At 32.9% G+C, this 19,528-nt stretch overlaps 2 protein-coding genes across 4 annotated transcripts; one reads left to right on the top strand and one right to left on the bottom strand.

The window, feature by feature from the left end:
- Positions 1-6,577: 6,577 nt before the first annotated feature.
- LOC11431585 (probable WRKY transcription factor 47) lies at positions 6,578-9,908 on the top strand. 2 transcript variants are annotated; one of them, XM_013594966.3, is made up of 6 exons: positions 6,578-6,901; positions 7,016-7,087; positions 7,201-7,347; positions 8,550-8,675; positions 8,966-9,079; positions 9,179-9,908. In XM_013594966.3, the coding sequence occupies exons 1-6, from the start codon at positions 6,686-6,688 to the stop codon at positions 9,722-9,724; spliced, it is 1,221 nt and encodes a 406-aa protein (XP_013450420.1). In that variant the 5' UTR covers positions 6,578-6,685; the 3' UTR covers positions 9,725-9,908. The 2 variants fall into 2 exon arrangements, with proteins under 2 accessions (XP_013450420.1, XP_003626073.1); XM_003626025.4 differs by having other exon boundaries at positions 6,579-6,901; positions 8,469-8,675.
- A 2,002-nt stretch (positions 9,909-11,910) lies between these two features.
- Positions 11,911-16,072, bottom strand: LOC11435313 (probable polygalacturonase). 2 transcript variants are annotated; one of them, XM_003626024.4, is made up of 6 exons: positions 15,442-16,070; positions 14,624-14,941; positions 13,901-14,021; positions 13,575-13,820; positions 12,665-13,339; positions 11,911-12,565 (listed from the first exon to the last, which is right to left on the bottom strand). In XM_003626024.4, the coding sequence occupies exons 1-6, from the start codon at positions 15,457-15,459 to the stop codon at positions 12,543-12,545; spliced, it is 1,401 nt and encodes a 466-aa protein (XP_003626072.1). In that variant the 5' UTR covers positions 15,460-16,070; the 3' UTR covers positions 11,911-12,542. The 2 variants fall into 2 exon arrangements, with proteins under 2 accessions (XP_003626072.1, XP_013450419.1); XM_013594965.3 differs by lacking the exon at positions 11,911-12,565 and having other exon boundaries at positions 12,579-13,339; positions 15,442-16,072.
- Positions 16,073-19,528: the final 3,456 nt, after the last annotated feature.

Here is a 19,528-nt window from a genome sequence, read left to right as displayed (position 1 = left end):
ACCCGGAGTAACTATAGTCCTCTATAGGAGCCGTTTTCCTAAGTCTATATTCACGCTTATTTTTACTTACTTTTGAAAATGGGAGGTTTATTTAGTTAAGAATGGGGGGAGAGAAGTTGCAAGACTTTGATTTTTTATTTCGGCTTGGATGAGTTTTGACTCATTGCCTACGTACCGTTTTACGGGATCAAAACCGGCGTAGTTCTTGCTCAAAAATAGTTTTTGTTTTTGTTGGTTGATTTTAAGTTTGAAAAGAGATTTTGAAGAATAGAGACGAGAGGCCTCAAGGGCATTAGATTTAGCAAAAAGTGAGGTTTGATTAGTGATTGAAAAGAAAGTCTAAATGGTTAAGATGAATTGAATTTTTCTTAAGAAAAAAGGAAAGAAAAAAATGAAGTGTTGACTTCATATTTATTATGAAAATTTTGAAGTGAAGTTCAATTGTTTTTTTTGGAAAAAGATGGATTTTCTCTAAGTGTTTAAAACCTAAGCGCTTATCTAACCATACAATCCTATGCATACATCTAAGGTGAGTGTGTGCGTGTCGGTGCGCCATAGTGTCCATAGTCCATATTACAACATTGCCTAAATACATTCTATGGCCCCTTTGCCAAGCTACAAACCAATGGTAAAATATTACATCACCAAATGAATTACAATTTGTAAAGAGAAAACTAAACTAAAGAAGACAATAGTGAAGATAATGAAGTGCTATGAAGTGATCAACATGAAAGGAAATGTTAGTAGAAAATGGTAAAAGAAGAATATGGCATAAAGTGATGGAAGAAAGTATGGCATAAGACGGTAGAGTGACGATGAAAATGAGCCGGAAATATGTGATGAATAATGCGTATGATGCAAGAATAAAACCCAACACGCCAAAACAGTGACATATGCATAGCAATCAGTAGCAAAATTCATATGAAATAGTATGCAAATCAAACATGACGAATACGAACATCATGCATACGAGGTAACGGGTAAAAATGCGAGAAAAGTGACTCAAAATAGTAAAAACCCTTGACAAAACAACACTAAAATTTTTATCAACTTTTCCAAGTAAAATACCACTGAAAATTATCAAGAAAAATAGTAAAATGACGTAGTAAATTTCTTGGAATTTATTGGTAAAAATTAGCATGAACAACGGGTGCAAACAGCAGGCAAGTGGTGCAAGTAGCAAAAAAACAAAAAAAAAAAAACGTGAAAACAGACTAAGCCCAAACCCAAAGCCCAAAGTCAAAACACAGGAAAACGCAGGGACCGTTGGATTGATCCAGGAGATGGAACCCTAGATCCAACGGTCTAGATTGAGGGAAACGAACCAAAGCTGGACCGGTCCGGTTCAGCTGCTTATAAAAGGATTACAGGACCGGTCCAGTCCATTTTTCCTTCTCCTCTCTCTCTCTAACCCTAAACCTAGTGAGAGAAGCTCTCACCTCTCTCCTCTCCTCCGGTTGTCTTCTCCGGTGAGCTTCACCGCTCCGGTGTGGTGGCTTGCCGGCCCAACAGGGCGGCGCCGCCGCACCGGAGGCGAGAAATTCCACCGTTTTCAAAATTTTTTTACAGATTAAGACATCCTTTTTCGTTCTAAACAAGAATATGGCGTTAGATTTTGCATGCAAGGTCTGAATCGTTATAGATCTGAGGTTTTATGTCACGGTTTTGAAACTCCTTTTTTCCTTTGAAACTTTCTTGGATCAAATCTTTTTATCCTTCTTGATCTGTAACAATTCGCTTACGTTGATGCTTTTTGAAAAGGGAAAAGCGAGGTTCACGCGTTTACGGTTACGGTTACGGTTTGTGATTCTGGAAAAAATTTGATATGCTTGCGTGATTTTTACAGGTTTAACTATGATTTTATTTTGAAAATGAGGTTCTGAGTTTTACCTGATGTTTGTGATGGAGATTCTGTTGAGTTTCTCCGGGAAACTTGATTCTGTGCTTTCTGTGTTGTTGATTCTTGGCTTTGACACTGAAAATAAATCAGTGATCCTTTGTCTGCTTCACCGGTTCAGTCTTCTTCGTTTTCTTTCCCTCTTCTTCTCACTGTCCCCTTCGTGATCGTGCTTGAGTCCGTTGCTAACAGCGATGGATTCGCACTCGTATTGTGAAGGAGGCGATTCAATGATGAAGATTCAGTATTGAATCTCTGAGAATTGCAGAGAATTTGATGAATTTGTTGATGATTCAATGATTCTGGTGATTCTGAAAAACGGTTAGGGTTTGAATGTTCTTGGTGTTCTTGAGAAATTCTGAGAATTTTCTGTTTTTGATCTAATTGCTGAGAAAGAGAAAATTTGGAATGTGTTTATGAGTTGGCGTGTGATTGTCGCTCTGCGTGGCACTGTGCACCTTTTATAGCATGACATGTGTGCCTCTGAACAAATGAGAAAGTGACACCTGGACCTGAAAAAAAAAGAGTGACACGGCCTTGTACAAAAAATGGACTTTTCTGCAAAAAACAACACTTAAGGACTAAACTGTAATTGACCAAAAAAGGACTAAAATGAAAATTGGAAAAGAAACTGGACTGACATGTAATTTTGGGACCTCAATTGAGGGACCAAAATGTAATTAAAAAATAAAATTGAATAAAAAACGTAATTTGACCAAACGTAAAGTGAAACAAAAATAAAACTGACAAAACGGACTAAAACGAACCAATGGCTTAAATGAGGTACTTCAAAGTAACCTCCCCATGCCAAAATTTCATGTGAAATGACCAAAATGCCCCTAGGGCTAAAAACGACCTAAACTGAATCAAATTGACTTGACACTGACTCAGATGCAAGTTTGAAATGAATTTTAACAAAGTTTACTGATGGAAAGTTAAAAATGAATTTGAAAAGACTCAGAGACAGTCACAAGGATGAAAATGGGTCCCACTGCAGGAAATGACCAAAATACCCTTCTGTATGACTTTTTGCAAATTTTGAAATAAACTGTAGAAAAAAGCAATGTAATGATTCAGAGACACTTTTAAATGACTTACAAGACAAGTAAAGACATTTTAAAAGGTTTTATGCAAGAAAAACATAGGTAAAATTGTGATTGAAAATACTGCGAGGCAGAGACAAATTGAACTGTGCAGTTGAAATTTGATAATTGACAAAGTTTGAAATGAAATTGGGCCCAGTATTTTTAGGTCCAAAAACAGGGTATAACACCCACGGTTACCCGTCCGAACCAAACCCAATTTGACGGTTTTCCCTGTTTTGACTGGGTTTGGATATGGGTATGGGTTTTTCCCGATTTCAAAATACGGGTATGGGACGGGTAACGGGTATATAGGTACCCACCCCGAACCCATACCTAAACTCGTCCCAAATGTAAAAAAATTACTTTATGTTGACATGTCATGTTATTTTGTTTGATAATTGTCATGTTAATAAAAACTACCATTGATATTTAAAGGATCAACTAAATCAGTTCGTCTAACAAATGTTAAAGTGAGCGTATTGTTGGATGATGTATTATAACATTGCTCTTGGGGATGCAAAATAACTTCTATTTTTTATTAAAAAAAAATTATTCAATGCGAGAACGGGAATGAGGCGGGGATGAGATTCAATTTCTCATCCCCGTTAGATATGGGTAGGGTAACAGATAAATATATAAGTATCGGGTATGGCGATGGGGAATGTAAAACTCCGCCCCATTGTCATGCCTATTAACATATGACAATCTCTTATTCTCTCATATCACTTCAAAAACACAACAAGAAATATATAATTTATTTCGTTGGACATAAATTAATATAGACTAATACAATTGGACATAATATCATAGTAATGTGTATGTGGTGCAGTTTGGACATAATCGGGTCCTATGTAAGGGTTAATTTCCATTGAAATTGCATCAACTTATATTGCTTTGCTCCTATTTATATTGATTTTTTCTTTAAAAAAAAAATTGGTGAGTAGGAAATAAAGTAAAGGATTCCATGGTCAACATTAATGTCCAACACACAACTCTTAGTAAAATTCAGACAAGCTCAAAACACCTGGATTGTTTTTATCGCCTTAAAATTATCCATAGCTTGCCTTGATTAATTGGTCAAAGTGAGAGACCTTCATATCCTCATTGATCCAAGCTCAAACCTTGAATTTAGCAAAACCTGATTATTATTTTTTTTAAATCTTCTTGTGTTGCTTTTTTTAAAGGTCTCGTTAAAAAATTTGTTTTAGCCCTCTAATGATGCTGGGTCAGTTTTGATTTTCATTTTGTTCAATTAAAATAATATCAAGGAACGACGTTCAAAATAAATAATAAAATATCTATTCACTCAATACAAATTAGTATATAGTCTTCGTTAACTTAGTTCAATTGCTATGGAAATTGCATAATATATACATGGTCAGAGTTCAAATTCAAATACCTACTTATTGACCTAAAAAGATGAATTTCTAACCATTAAACTATTTGATTAAAAAAAATTATATATATTTTCTAGTCTCTATTGGTAATAACATCCACTCTAAAAGACAATCGAATTTTGAGAAACAAATGGGTTGAACTTTTTAACAAATTTAAAGTCAATAATTTTGGTGATAAGTTATATTCAAAACCTTTGGAGGACTCAATGTAAGACCAAACGCAAGCAAATGGCAAGTGATTGATAATTTTAGGATTGACAACAGTTTGGTATTGATTGGGTTGATCATTAAAAATCAAGTTATGATTATGAAGTCGTTATTTTTTCCCTTGCCTTTGGAGACCCGCAGTTAGGCTTACACGGTTGGGTCTTTCAATACGCCTTAGTTGAGATGGACATATGAACTCAATGACGTTGCTATTACCTTCAAAGTCAGCAGGAGTAGGATTAGGTTTTCCAATCTTGTGGGCCTCACTGCTCTAACCACCGTTTGAGAGAGAAATAGCTGTGCCGTCAACTAAGTTGACCTTATTCATCCTTGTAGTTTATTTTTTTTGGAAGAGGCAAAAATATATTTTATACGTCTAAAAAAATAAATCCCTTTCAACAAATTAGTTCACTGATAATCAATCAATTAGGCTCAAGTGATTAATGAACATCATCAAATGACGAATTATTCAAAATAATTTGAGTTTAATTCCTAGATGAAACAATTATTGATCAAACTTTATTTATCTCTTGATCGAACTTCAAATTATTAGAACTCAATTTCTCTAGAAATCGAAGGTTAACACCAATTAGTTCACAAGAATTAAAAAAATTATAGTATTATTAAATGAAAAATAATTAAAATTACTTCAACCATGCACTTGAATAAGATAATAAGAAATCTCTTTCAATTTGACTAAATTGTTAAATAAAAAAATAATTAAATTTATTATGAGAAGTAGTTCTAAAAATGTTGACATTGAAACACCTTATTTAGTGTAAGAATTTACTAGTCTCTTTAAGAAAATTCAAAAAAATGGAGAGAACATGTTTGTATTCTACCTAATCAGCTGAGCAGATTCTCACATCGAATTCTTTCATATAAGATGAGTGGTGATGAAATGGAAGATGTTTTTGTTTTGAATTTGATCATGTTGTTCTGTCAACTGACATATATATTTCCTTCATATTATTAGATGAGCGGTGATGACAGGGAAGGTGTTCCAAGATGTTGTTTTGAGCTTGAACTTATTGTCCATCCAACTGACATATTTCATTTGACATAAGAGCATAATCAAGTTCAAAACAACATCTTCGAACACCTTTTCTTTCATCACCATTCATCTTATATATGAAGGGTTCGATGTGAAAACCTGCAGAGCTCATTAGGAATAATATACAAAACATGTTCTATCCATTCTTTTGAGTTTTCTCAAAAAGACAAATAAATCCTTATACTTTGTTTAAATAAAGTACTTTAATGCCAACATTTCATAAATTTCAATTAATTAAATCAAATTTTACTACAACAACAAGAACTTACGTTAATTAAACTCAAACCCAAATACAACATAAAACAACACAATAATACAACATTCACTAAAGTACATTGCAATACAACTAATAAAACAAACACAAGATCACAAATCAGCCAAACTAACCTCTTCATCTGGTACCTGCATACAAGATGAAGAGATTTTGGGTCGAATAAAATGTTTTTGAATATCTTTGATAGGTCTGGCTAAGGAAGCATCCAACTCGATCAATCATTTAATATTGTACTGACCAAATATAAAAAACATGGTTTTCATGTTATCATTGTTCCTGAACTTCATATGGGTGAACTCAATGCTTCCATCTAAGTCGGTCGATGGACGATGATACTCAACACTTTCTACCATCCTTGTATCTATGTGAATGAACCAACGAGTTAATCCTTCAAGCCAGAAGCTTTGAAAGTATTAACGCAATTTTAGGGTGGCTAGGAGAAAAAAGGTAAGCCTAAATAGTAATTTTCCATGCAGGATACCATTTGTTTGTAACCTAATGGTGACGTCATTGTTAGCCAAAAATGGCTAGTTTCTTCACAAGAAGTTCTTCCATTCAAGGTCTCTTCATTTTAATCTTCTATGTGGGACCCCTAGCTTAAGGTCCAAAGAGGGAGGAGGACGTGCGCTTCAGCATTTAGATTGAAATTAAATTAAATTAAACATTTAAGTTGAAGAAGGGTGATTAATTTCCAAGCTTAACTACCACGTCATTGCTAAATCCCTAGCACTTTCTCTCCTCTTTCTACACCGCTAATTATTATTTATAGTAATGGAAAACCACCACCACCGTGAATTATCCTTCTTAAGCTCCTCCGGCGACTTCCTCCACAACAACAGTATAGATCCTCCGATCAAAGAAATGGATTTCTTCTCATCATCACCTAACAAAAACAATAAAGAAGATGATCTTGATCAACATGGCAGCATCATCAAAGAAGTATCACCATTACCAACACTACTACTCACTCATCATGACCCTGTTAACGTAAACGTTTTAAATATCAATTATATTTATATATATTTTTAATGTAAATTTTGGAAATTAATTCATATCAATTGTGATATTTCATTATATTATATATTAATTTTTTTCGTACAGACTGGATTGAATTTAATGTGTTCAAGTGCTGCAGTTTCAAAAGAAGAAAATCTTGAAAATTCTGAAACTGAGGTTTGTGTGTGTACTATAGACCAAAATTTAACTTTATGTTAATTTATATTTTGAAGAACATATATATTTTGGATTTTTATTTTCTTTTAAATTTGTTATATGTGTGTTGTCAGATGAGTATACTTGAAAGTGAATTGAGGAGGGTGCAAGAAGAGAATCATAAATTAAGAATTATGTTAGAACAAATTACCAAAAGCTATAGCCAACTACAAGCTCAGTTGTTCATCACTTTGCAGAAACAAAAACCAAACCATGGTCAGGTGTGTATGTTTGATATCTAAGCATGTTTCCAACATTTGATTATTAATTTTCATCGTCAATCAGATAAATATTTTTTCTATGCTTTAATTTTATTTTCTCCTATAACGAAATAATGATTTGTTTGTTTCTGGATTTTTTTTTTTTAATGTCTACAACTCTATAAACTTCTTAGTCATCCCTTTCAAAAAAAACTTCTTAGTCATCAATAAAGAAAACAAGGGTAGCGTGCCTCACTTAAATTAGAAACCTTGGCTGTCTTTTTTCAAACTCATTCTTACTATAATATCTATTCAGTTCATTTCTTTGGATTTTTCCACTAGTATAGTCAACAAACGTTTAATACATTACATTTTTATTAATTTTTTTAGGGGTATAATTTTAATTAATTATTTTTCAAATACATATTTTTTTGTTTTATGATATATGACTTCGGTCATGTCAGCCTGTTTAACCCGTTTTTTTTTTTCGAGATTAAGTTGAAATTTTGAAGATGACATTATTGGTTGGTCTGGTCAAACCTACTAAAAATGAGGCAGTGATATTGGGCGGGAGCATGTTGGTCCGTCGGGTCTATTAATAATCTTTTTTTCCATTAATTTTATGGGTCTTATTAACGAGTGCCTCCGGGGCACTCTTTAAGGATTCTAAAAGAAGAAACTTATGTTATAAAAAAGTTAAATATTTTGATTACACATAATTTCATGATAAATTAACATTTAAAGACGTTAACTAGTGTCCGGAGACACCGGTTAACATTTTCCTAATTTTATTTATAAGTCATAATCAACTTTTTATTTCTCTTGTATTTGACTCATAGAGTTGAGAGGAAAAACAACTCATTTAATTAAATCACTTTTTAAGTTTTTAGTCTCATGTTTCTAATATTTTTTGAGTCATTGAACTCATTAACTTCTTATTTTGTTGTTTTATTGGCTTATTCAAGATTTTGTTGCGGTGTATCATAAACTTTTGAATGATTAAATTTATATTTCTTATACATATCTTTTGAATAATTAGTGTAATTTAAAGTAGGCACCAAGTAACAGAACACTGAAGCAATAAAAATTTGACACATTTCATTTAATAGTGCTGAACAAAGGTAATAATATTTGTGGAACAGAATATGGAAGAAAATCATGGGATGGTATCAGAACAAATTTTTTTGAATAATAATAATGCATCGGTTTCGGATGGAAAACAGGCTTGTCCTCATGATCATCCTGCAGAAGATTCCTCACACTCATCCAAGTTAGAAGAACCCACACAAGACCTAATTCCTTTCAAAAAAGCCAGGGTTTCCATACGTGCAAGATCAGAAGCTCCCCTGGTACTATACATTAATATCTTTCACTTTTTATCCTACTACTATTAATAATAATAATCATCACCCGTATTACACCATTGTACAGTTATATTAACTTGGTGAGGCCTAAGCTATTTTTGGTGCATGCATATTGTTTTTTGAAGAGCTAATTCATGTGGTGGATAGATATATAGCTAGCTAGCTAGGCCGGCCACATGCATGAATGAATGAATGTGGAAATTAATTAATATTAGAAAAATGCTAAATAGCTTAGATCAATACATAATATACTAATTATTTATTGATGATTTTAGATCAGCGATGGATGTCAGTGGAGGAAATATGGACAAAAAATGGCCAAGGGTAACCCTTGTCCTCGTGCCTACTATCGTTGCACTATGGCTGTAGGATGTCCAGTTCGCAAACAGGTAATAAATTAATCATATGCTTAGTTTCTTTTATAAATTAATCATATATATATATATATATATATATACTAGTATATGTGCACTTTGTTTCTTGAACAGGTCCAAAGATGTGCAGAAGACAAGACAATACTAATAACAACATATGAAGGCAACCACAATCACCCACTCCCACCAGCTGCAACTGCCATAGCACACACAACATCAGCAGCTGCAGCAATGCTGCTATCAAGTTCAACCTCATCAACACTAAGAAAGGAATCAGCAACAGGTTATTTATCTAATTCATTTCCCTATGCAACAATGGCAACCTCAACCCTATCAGCTTCTCAGCCCTTCCCAACAATCACCCTCGACTTCACACAAAACCATAACCTCTCCATGCATCATAACCGAGTTCCTCTACCATTGTTCTTCTCACACAAGCTACCACCATTACTTCAACTAGGGCAACCGCCACCTTCATCTATGGTTGAGAGTGTTAGTGCAGCCATTTCTTCAGATCCAAATTTTACTACAGCTTTGGCCGCAGCGATTTCATCAATCATTGGACCACAAAGAAGTGGTGATGGTAATAATAATCTTGCAGGCGTAGTTCCAGGTTCACCTCAGCTTCCTCAATCGTGCACTACATTCTCTACCAATTAGATAACTATATATGTGCTTTCTCTATGTAGTATGTACAGGAAGAGAAGAGATGATTAAGCATGCGTTTTACTTTTCTTTGTTCACTATATATATATGTAAGGAAATTAAATTAAATATCAACATATGAATAAGTGGAATGTTCGTGCATTGTCCTTACCGATTGAGATAAACTTACCTTTTAAAAGTTGAAGCATTTTTTTAATGAATTGAATACAATCTTTTGGAAGGAAAAAAAATTATTTATACAATCTACTCTTTACTAGTAAAGTCCAGAACTAATACGGCAATTAAAAAGAAAGGACATATCAAAACATTTGCTAATTAATTTATGATTTAACTAGAACAAAAAACTGACTAAGTAAAAAAAATATATATATTTTCTTAACTTGTATAAAAAAATTGAAATGTATTGTACAACTTCAATATCTGGTGTCAAAGAAATCTAATTTATGCTCAACATAAACCATGCTTAAAATGCAAACTTTCAAAATAGGAACTACAGAACTTTTTTCTTTTTCTTATAACCATTTTGGTCCTGTTGATGCTTCTTAGTGCACTTTCCTTAAGCTTCAGGATAAAAAAAATTGTATATTTCCAACAAATATCTTGTAATTTTTTTTTGGACAATTTTTGTATTCTCTATCAAACTTGAAGTTTAAATTTAACACATGCCTTTTGATTTGTTTTTTGGGTCATGTTAACTAATGTCATGGAGTCATTAGTTGAGCAAACAAAAAAGGAAAATTTTGTATTGAAAAGAGCACTTTTTATATTTTTAAGGGTTTGACAACACATCTTAACTAGTACCACTCTTTCAAAAAAAAAAAAATCTTAACTAGTACCACATAAACACTAGTTAGCATTTTCCTTTGTTTTCGTATGTTCGGAATGCTTCATGCGCTGCTGGTTTTATTGACAGCTTAAAGTTGACCAGTTTTCCCAACAAAAAAAAAAAATCAGTAGCTATGGGGGACAGTTTTTCCTTACTCATGTGGTTCTGATACTATGGGTGTTTACTTGTTTGTAGGGTTGGGATTCGATGACTTTGGTTCTGATAAAGTTTGAACTTGAGAAAGCCTCACCAGCCACCAAGAGCATATTGAATGTGAGGAGATAAAGAACAATAGTACTTGATATTTTTGAGTTGTTTTTAGTGGTCCTCAGTTGGCACATGTGATTTAAGAACAATATTGAATATAATCACATGCGTCGGCATAACGTATCCGACACCGAACACGTCTTCGATCAGAAGTGTCAATGTTGCAAGTCAATTTTATTGCTGATGAAAATTCAAACACAATTTCTAGTCATCCTTAAAATTTTAGAACACAATATTTGAGATGCCTTTTTTATAATGAATATTGAAGATGCTTTGATATATATATATATATATATATATATATATATATATATATATATGACAAGAGAGCATAGTTCATTGAAACTTTTTTCGTTAAAGACAAAATGTGTGGACCATTGATGAATGCAGACAGAAATACGGACAATGAAGGATTCGGCTCAAAAGGAGACTAACAGATCCCAGCAGTAGGAATCAATTGTAAAATTTTCAAGCTTAAGAAGTAACTTTTCCTGCTTTTATAGAAGCATCTTTGACTTATTGAGACCAACAGAAATAGGTATGTGCTTGAGACACATATTTCAAGACTTATTCTAGGTTCAATTATGAGCAAAGATGGAAGTGAACCATGTCCAAGACAGTTAAAACATTTATAAATAGATATTCTAAAAATCTTTTTCATTAGTCAAGTATTCAAGTTCATCTCTATACAACATTGATTCCTTATAATTTATACTCCCTCCGGAGGGAGTACCTAGTTCATACCTGGACTAGATAGTTACAGTTAGGCAGTTAATGCAACTTATAATTCTCATTCAAATTCAGTCATGTTAGCTTACAAGATTTTAATCACCAGCTACTAATTTTAAGCATTTGTACACCTTCCATTGGCCAGTAGGCATAGGCTTTCACTGTCACATTAATTCTTTCTTTACAAAGGAGATTATAAGCTATTCAATTCAATGTCATTGGTTTTCATCATTAGCACAAATACTATCCAAATTTGGACTCAGATTCCCTGCTCTAAAAATATCTCTCCAGTTACAAGCGGTGATCAATTTCAGGTAATGATTTGAGAAGGGGTGGCACCAGATTACACAATCAGCAATTTAATTCCAAATTATTTTGACCATTGATTTGAGATCAGACAATCGAGATCTTTAAATGCATATACAGCAGAGAATCTAATTCTATTTCCAAACTTATGCCTTTACACACTCATTTTGCTTTCCAGCAAGATAAGATCCTGAGGCCACCACCAGCAAGTAACTACCAGCCGAAAATAAAAAAAATGAAAACAAATAACTCTTTATTATTATGTGTAAAAAAGGATGTAATTGATTAGATTCCACCTTTATATGAAGTTTAGTTATTGGATTCCTTATTCAAACAAACATCTACTCTACCTGCCTCCAACTTGTCCAAAATCCTCCATGTCCAACAACATAGTCGCAAAAGGGAATTGTGTCAGAAGAATAACCATATCTCACCTTTACCAACAAACACACTATTTTCCCTTAGAACCAAAAAGAGACACAACATTTTCATTTTTTTTCTCTTTACCAAAGCCAAAGGTAGCTAGAAAAAGCAGGGCATGAAATAATTCAACTTCCTATTTTTTTTTTTCTGATAAATCACTCAATTATTTGTCACTGCACACAACGTTACAAGAAACAATCATCTCTCGGTATATCTTTCTGCAGATGAGCAAATCACAAATCAGCAACTCCACTCAACTTCTTATGTCAAGTGAAATTTTTGTCCTGCCGAAAAAACGAACCAAATCAAATTTCATCTATGAAGTACACTATGGTATGATAATGCTATAAACTCCACAATTTACCAAGACATAAACCAAGCACCTCTGTTTTGATTATTTGAACTTTGTCGGTGATTTGACAAATAGTAACAGTCTGAACAATGGTCGGGGAATATCCTCTCCTTGAGCGGCTCACAAGCTTCCGGAAAAACCATGTCAGAGTATCCTCTAATGTTAGAGCAGTTCCATGGATAGTTTGAGCTCACATTGAGGGTGATGTTTGATAAGCATATGTTGACGAAATTGTCACCTTCTATACCTTCTATAAGACCTGCTTTTGTGATATTTTCACCTATCACATCCTCGATTGTAATCTTTTCGATTACTGGTAAAGCATTTGGGTCATAAGCATCATCTGGGTGATCACCATATGAGCCAGTGAACCGAATAGCGATATCAACATTAGCCAAGGTCATGTTAGTGACGTAGATGTTTCTAACATAACCACCTCTTCCAGGTGAAGTCTTTATTCTGATTGCAGTATATGAATCATAAAAGTGAATATCTTCAGCACGAACATCTGATACACCACCCGACATCTCACTTCCAATAGCTATCCCTGCGCTTGTGTGAGTTTTTCCAACAAGCCTGTGGATGACAATATTTGTGCTGGGACGACCGAATGCAATTCCATATTCATCCCACCCACTTTTGATGGCAATCAGATCATCGCCGGTGCTTATATAACAGTCTTCAATACACACATCATCAGAAGAATCTGCACACATTTTGATGGTAAATGTGAGAATCTAGGTTTCAAAATTGTCAACTACACACAGAACATGACATTCTAGTATAAAGGGGTATTATAGATAAAGTTAGTTAAGAATTAGTTATCCTTGTTATCCTTTTCATTTTCATATGGACTCATATGTATAAATAGAGTCTTTTGTATTCATTATCATTCAAGTTATCGATAAATGAGATATATTAGCAATAGGGAGAAAGTTCACCTGGATCGATCCCATCTGTGTTTGGTGAATCAAGAGGAGCAAGGATCGTGACATTCTGAACTGTAACTTGGCTGCAATATACAGGATGAATAGTCCAAAATGGAGAATTCAAGAAGGTTAAATTTGAAATAAGAACCCTGGTTGAATTCATCAATTCTACCAAATGCGGACGCGTATAATCCAGAGTTTTGTTCCTAAACATGCTCCACCAGATACTCCCTTGACCATCGATAATCCCCTCATTACCTTCATTTAGACAACAATAGAATCAAGTAACCAACATGTATAGAGACCACGGTTATTTGCGGAATATTTATATCACCAACCTGTTATGATAACATCAGTCAAATTACATCCATAGATGAGACTCCTATGCCTTCCACCCGGCAACTCCCTTCCTCGCCCATAAGACGGTAGAGGATCAACAACTGGCCAATCCTCAGAGTTCTGTAACAAGGAACATATACATATCATAATTGAACGAATTGCAAGATCTTAGCAGATTAGACTAAGCATGTGTTTGGTTCTACAGTAATAAAATTTATTTTGAATGACTTGATTATGGCTACAAGTGAGTTGAATGTAAAGTGAATAATGTTTTGCATAAACTCAAGTAAAAGTGAACTGAACAAAAAAATTCAATGTTACAAATCAATTTTAGAGGCAAAAGCTCCGAATTCTAGCTTCAAGTTAAAATCAATTCTAGAAGCAAAATCAATTCTACTTGAGAACATCCAAACATCTCAAAATCAAATCTACACCTCTGAAATCAATTTTGTCTCCTTCAAAAGTGGGATCAAATACACACAAACTTAAAGACTAATGCATAAAATACAAATCTGGCTTACTATAAAGATTACTTACACCCCAATTTTGAAAAATTAATACTCAATCCTTTTATAGTAAACTAATCCATGTCTCAGAAATTACCTATATATAGTTATCAACTAAAATAAACCACCACTACATTGATTGATTAGTAAGAATAAGAAAGTCATGCTGAAACCGAAAGTGACATTCCAAATTATTTTGAAAGAGTGAATGCTTACCGTTGATCCAAGAATTATTGCATCCTTGTCCAACCACAAAGTTAGGTGACTAATGAGATCAAAACTACCGGTTAACCACCGACCGGCTGGAACAAAGAGCTTGGCTCCACCTTTGTCTGAGAAAGAATTTAGGTAGAAAATCGCATTCTGAAAAGCTTTTGTGTTGAGAGTGATCCCATCGCCAACTGCACCAAATTCAGTAATACTAACACTATGAGGCCTAACTTTGTCCAAGTTTGTCTCTTTGCATAGTGTGCTGCTCCACACTTTCCATGAGCTACAACAGAACAATGCAAGTACCAGGAACACATCCACAAGCTGCAAAACAGAAAAATATATATATAAAAAAAAATTAAAAAAAAAAATTAAAATAAAAACACCATCAGTGAAACCACAAGCACTAGCAACTTCCCAACTTTGGATTCTATCAAATTAAATAAACCATGAACTAAAACAGCACAAGTTTATTTCTCATGCTTCTTCAAACAGTAACTAAAAAACCATGATGAAAATTATGAAATTGAAGTAGGATCTAGACAGCTAAAAACAATTCAACTCAGATCAGTTACATTATCAAAAAATGAACAACCAAAACTGAAAAAACAGTCACAACCCATTTTTTGTTTTCTCTAACCAAGTGAAAATTAATTGAGAATCAGCATAAACAGTTAAGTGAATTAACTGAAATTATATCAAAATTAACAAGTAGATGATCAAACTAGTACTATTCTAAAATAAAATAAAAAGTAGGTTTAGATCTTACTTAATTACTCCATTGACAACAACATTGATGCAAAAAGTGAAAGAGAAGTACTTACAGTTGAAGGTCTCCTCATATGAATGAGATCCGTTTTCACCTTTTGAATTGTGTTCCTAGCAATGAAAAAGACTCAAGAGAAAAGAAAAAAGGTGAAGAAGAAGAAGTATTGGTTAATTAGATAAAAATGTTAAGGTAGAAAGAAGAGTGATATTGATATTGATTGGGTGGGTCAATTGATCATAGAGAGTAACCACACACCACCACCCAAATCATTGATAGAGACTGTTGTTGCCAACAAAAATATAAACACCAGTAGGACCCCCCCTCCCTTAATAACTCTGCTTCTCTTTCTTTCTCTCTCTAAGAAAGAGAGAGAGAGAGAGAGAGAGAGAGAGAGAGAGAAAATGTAACTGAAAATGGTATTAATATGAATATGTGAGTGAAAGTGATGAATTTGTTGTTGGGATGAGAAGAAGAGTGTTGTTAAAGTGGAGACAGTGACTTCCAACACAGACAACTATGTTTTCAGACAACTGACTGTTAATTAAGGTTGGAATGGAACATTTGCATGGTCATGTTTTTGTTGGTATGAAGATTCAGTTCAGTGTGAATGTGTTTTTGATCTTCTTGAGTTCCACAAACAAACTCACTCTCAGATTCACTCACAATCATAGCTAGATATTTTGTTTCCTTTAACCACTTCAAACTACTACTATTAGACTAATCATTTCTGTTCTGTTTTTACTCTTTTAAGTCAGCATAATAATAAATTATTATAAAATTTGTTAAATGTATTATTACCATAAAAGATTAAATGTGATATCATTTTCCAAATTGGTTCAAGTTTGTCATAGTGGTATTGAGATTAAATCTTTTAAACAGGGTATTAACTCATGTACAATGAATATATGAGGAGGAAATGGGTCTAGTGAGGGGAAGGACTTGTTCATAAAATTGAGGGCAGATTAACTTAATTATTTTGTTAAGTTATGGAATCATTTTACTTTTCTCTATTGAAAATTTAGTGTTGTATCCACGAAAAATTATTGAATAATTTGGAAATATAATACCTAAATATTTATGTGTCTTTCATATTTTTAGATATAAAATGAGGTACTTTTTATAGTCGTCAATATTTTTGTTGTGAATTCGTTGTAAAATCAAATCAATAAAACTTGATGTGTGGAGGAAATAAACCAAGCAATTAAATCAAGCGGCTGACAATATAATTCAAGCAAATATAAACACTAAGAGAGGAGAGAAGAAGAACACAAAAGAATTTGTTTATCCAATTCGGTTCAATATTTACCTACTATGAAGGAGATAGCAGCTCTATGTTCCAATGTGATGATGAGTTTCTTTACAAAGAGATATCAAAGCTCTTTCCGTGACCAAGAGACTCTATCATAACAGTGTTTTGTTCAAGGAGAAAATCACAACCCTAGTGTTTGTTGCCAAAAGAAAACTCTATAAACTCTAGTTTGTTGTTGACTTCTAAACCTTGTTTATCTACCACGTTTTCATATACAAGGTTTATATTTATAGTAAAAGTAACCCTTAAAATTTGGAACAAATCTGCACTGAAAAATACGTTTCTGTTTTTCGACTTCAGTGCTCCATCGTGGCACGAGTTTTTCAATAACTTGCTTCACTGATTTCTTCAACAATCATGGATCGATACTTCCAGCCGTGGTACAATTTCTTCAGTACTTGATTTTAAGTTAACTCTTACGATTTTGCTCAGTGATTAATATTTAATGAAAAATGATAATGTGTGCATTTAGACAAATATAATTATTTTGTCTCGAAAATATTTAACTCCTTGGCATTTCTCATATTTATAATATATTTTCTTCCATTGATTAAATTTTTTAAATCCATCCTTGAATCTTGTGAGAAAATAACAAAATGTGGTTGAGAAGAATATGACACGTGGGAGCGAAAACTAGCAAGTGCTAAATCTAAATAGAGAAAAGAATAAGTTTGCTAGCGACAAACCTATGAAAATAGGATTTCAGAATCCATTAGAAATTGAGTACTAAGTAAATGCTAATGGGCTGAAAATCCAAAACATAAATTATTAAAATTGGAATGAAATGATAAAATCTAATTTGTGGCCTTCAAATGAACTCGTGAGTCAATTCCCTTTCTAAAAAGGTATTTTATTAGTCATTCTGACATCAAATACCAAATATGCTCTATTCCGGGCGAACTTTTCTCACGCTCAACTTCATCTTCAATGTGTGCGGTCAGCCCTCCTACATCAGAATATTGTACAATAGTGATTAGTTAAATTTTTAATAAATTTAAGTTATCAACAATTTGTAATACTCCTTCCAGTCACATTTATAAGAAGAAGAAAAAAAATTAGATTCATTTAATACCCTTGGTCTATGTAAAGATCATGTATATATACATTATGTATTCGATAAACCTAAAAAAAAATTACTTATAAATATGATCAGAGAGAGTATTTTGCAACTATGGTATACTAACTAGAAAAAATTAATGGCTCCCTAAAAAAATAGACATGGGTTTATTTTCCACAAACTTGGTGATTTATAATAGGGGTGGCCCTGAGCATTGGTCGAGGGGGCGGCAGCCCAGGGCATCAATTTTTTTTTACCTATATATATGTATATTAAACAAGAATTTTATATTATTTAAATTATTTAATATACTTGCTAACAAAGTTACAGGGACCTTACAAAATCAATATTAATAAATGCATGCGATTAAATAAAATTATTTTGGATCCAAAAAAAAAAACAATTAATTACGTTCGCAATTGGAACACTAAAATTAGAATAATCATATGAATTATGAATTACTTAAGAGTCATATTTTTAACTCTTATATATTAACACTCAAAAGTGATATTATTTTATTCGAGTTTATGTATATTCTTTCTTTCTAATTTTCAATCTCTAATATCTTAATCTTGATTATGCTAACATAAGTCATTGACATTTCGACAACAACTAAAAGCATGAGTATCAGTGTCATATGGATATAAAAGTCTCTTAAACAAAGGTTTCAAACGATCTATTTATTTATTAAATAGTCATACAATTCCTTTTTTTTATAGATATAATAGTAAAAAAATTAACTATTCCTTAGAGGATATGATCCATGTGTGCTATTGTGTAAAACATGTTATCTTTATTAACTAAATTCTCAAATGTCGAGTGTAAACTTTGGAGCATGAATCTTAATTTAAAGTCATTTATTCTTGCGATTTTTTTTATTTTATTTTTTTTACAGGCACACCATCTCATAATTCGCCCCAGACATCTAAAATTAAAGGACCAGCCCTTTGTAAGATGTAGGAATACCGAGGAAGAGAGAAGATGAAGCTATAATTAATCAAATATGCAAGCAAAGATGAAAGGGAAAATTGCCAAAGAAAGCAAAACCGGTATATGCAATGTTTGTGAGTGTGAAGAAGTGTGGTGTTTTTTTGTCAATGTCAGAAAACGTATTATATCTGACATTGAAGTTAGATACTACTGATTGACCAACACCAGTAAAAAGAAAATAGAACTGTTCGTCGTTTTCCAATCATACAATTATATGGTTACAAACAGATCTGCAATTAGCACTCCACCAGAACGAGAAGTGTTATTAATATAGTGAACGCATGATTTTATTGTGTTAATTAGCTAACTAGCTTTGAGCTTCACACGAGGAAATAAATAAATAATAACCCCAAAAACTAAAATGATATTAGAGAATTGTTATTCCCACATTTGAAAAAGACGTGGCACACGAGTAATTTACCTTTTTAGCACACGAGTAATTTACCTTTTTACCTCCTCGGCAGACTGCCGAGGATCTTCGGCTACAAATCTGGTAGAAGCTCTCTTATCTATTATTCATCTCATCTTCTTCAAATTTCTCTCACAAATCTCTCTAAAAAAACACAACCAAATTTATTCAACAAAATCACAAGTAAGTAATTATAATGCTATTAACTTACATTTTAGTTGTTATAAATGTTTTTATTTTTTAGTTTTTGAGTACATTTATTATTTTTTAGTTTTTGACTAGATTTACATGTTATAATTAATTTTTAGGGTGGATGTTAGTTGATTAATGTTGTTAAAATATTTGCATGATGTTTATGTTATAATTTAGAATTTTAG

Source organism: Medicago truncatula, chromosome 7 (assembly GCF_003473485.1).
Source record: "Medicago truncatula cultivar Jemalong A17 chromosome 7, MtrunA17r5.0-ANR, whole genome shotgun sequence".
NCBI lineage: Eukaryota > Viridiplantae > Streptophyta > Magnoliopsida > Fabales > Fabaceae > Medicago > Medicago truncatula.
This window is presented reverse-complemented; position numbering and strand designations above follow the sequence as displayed.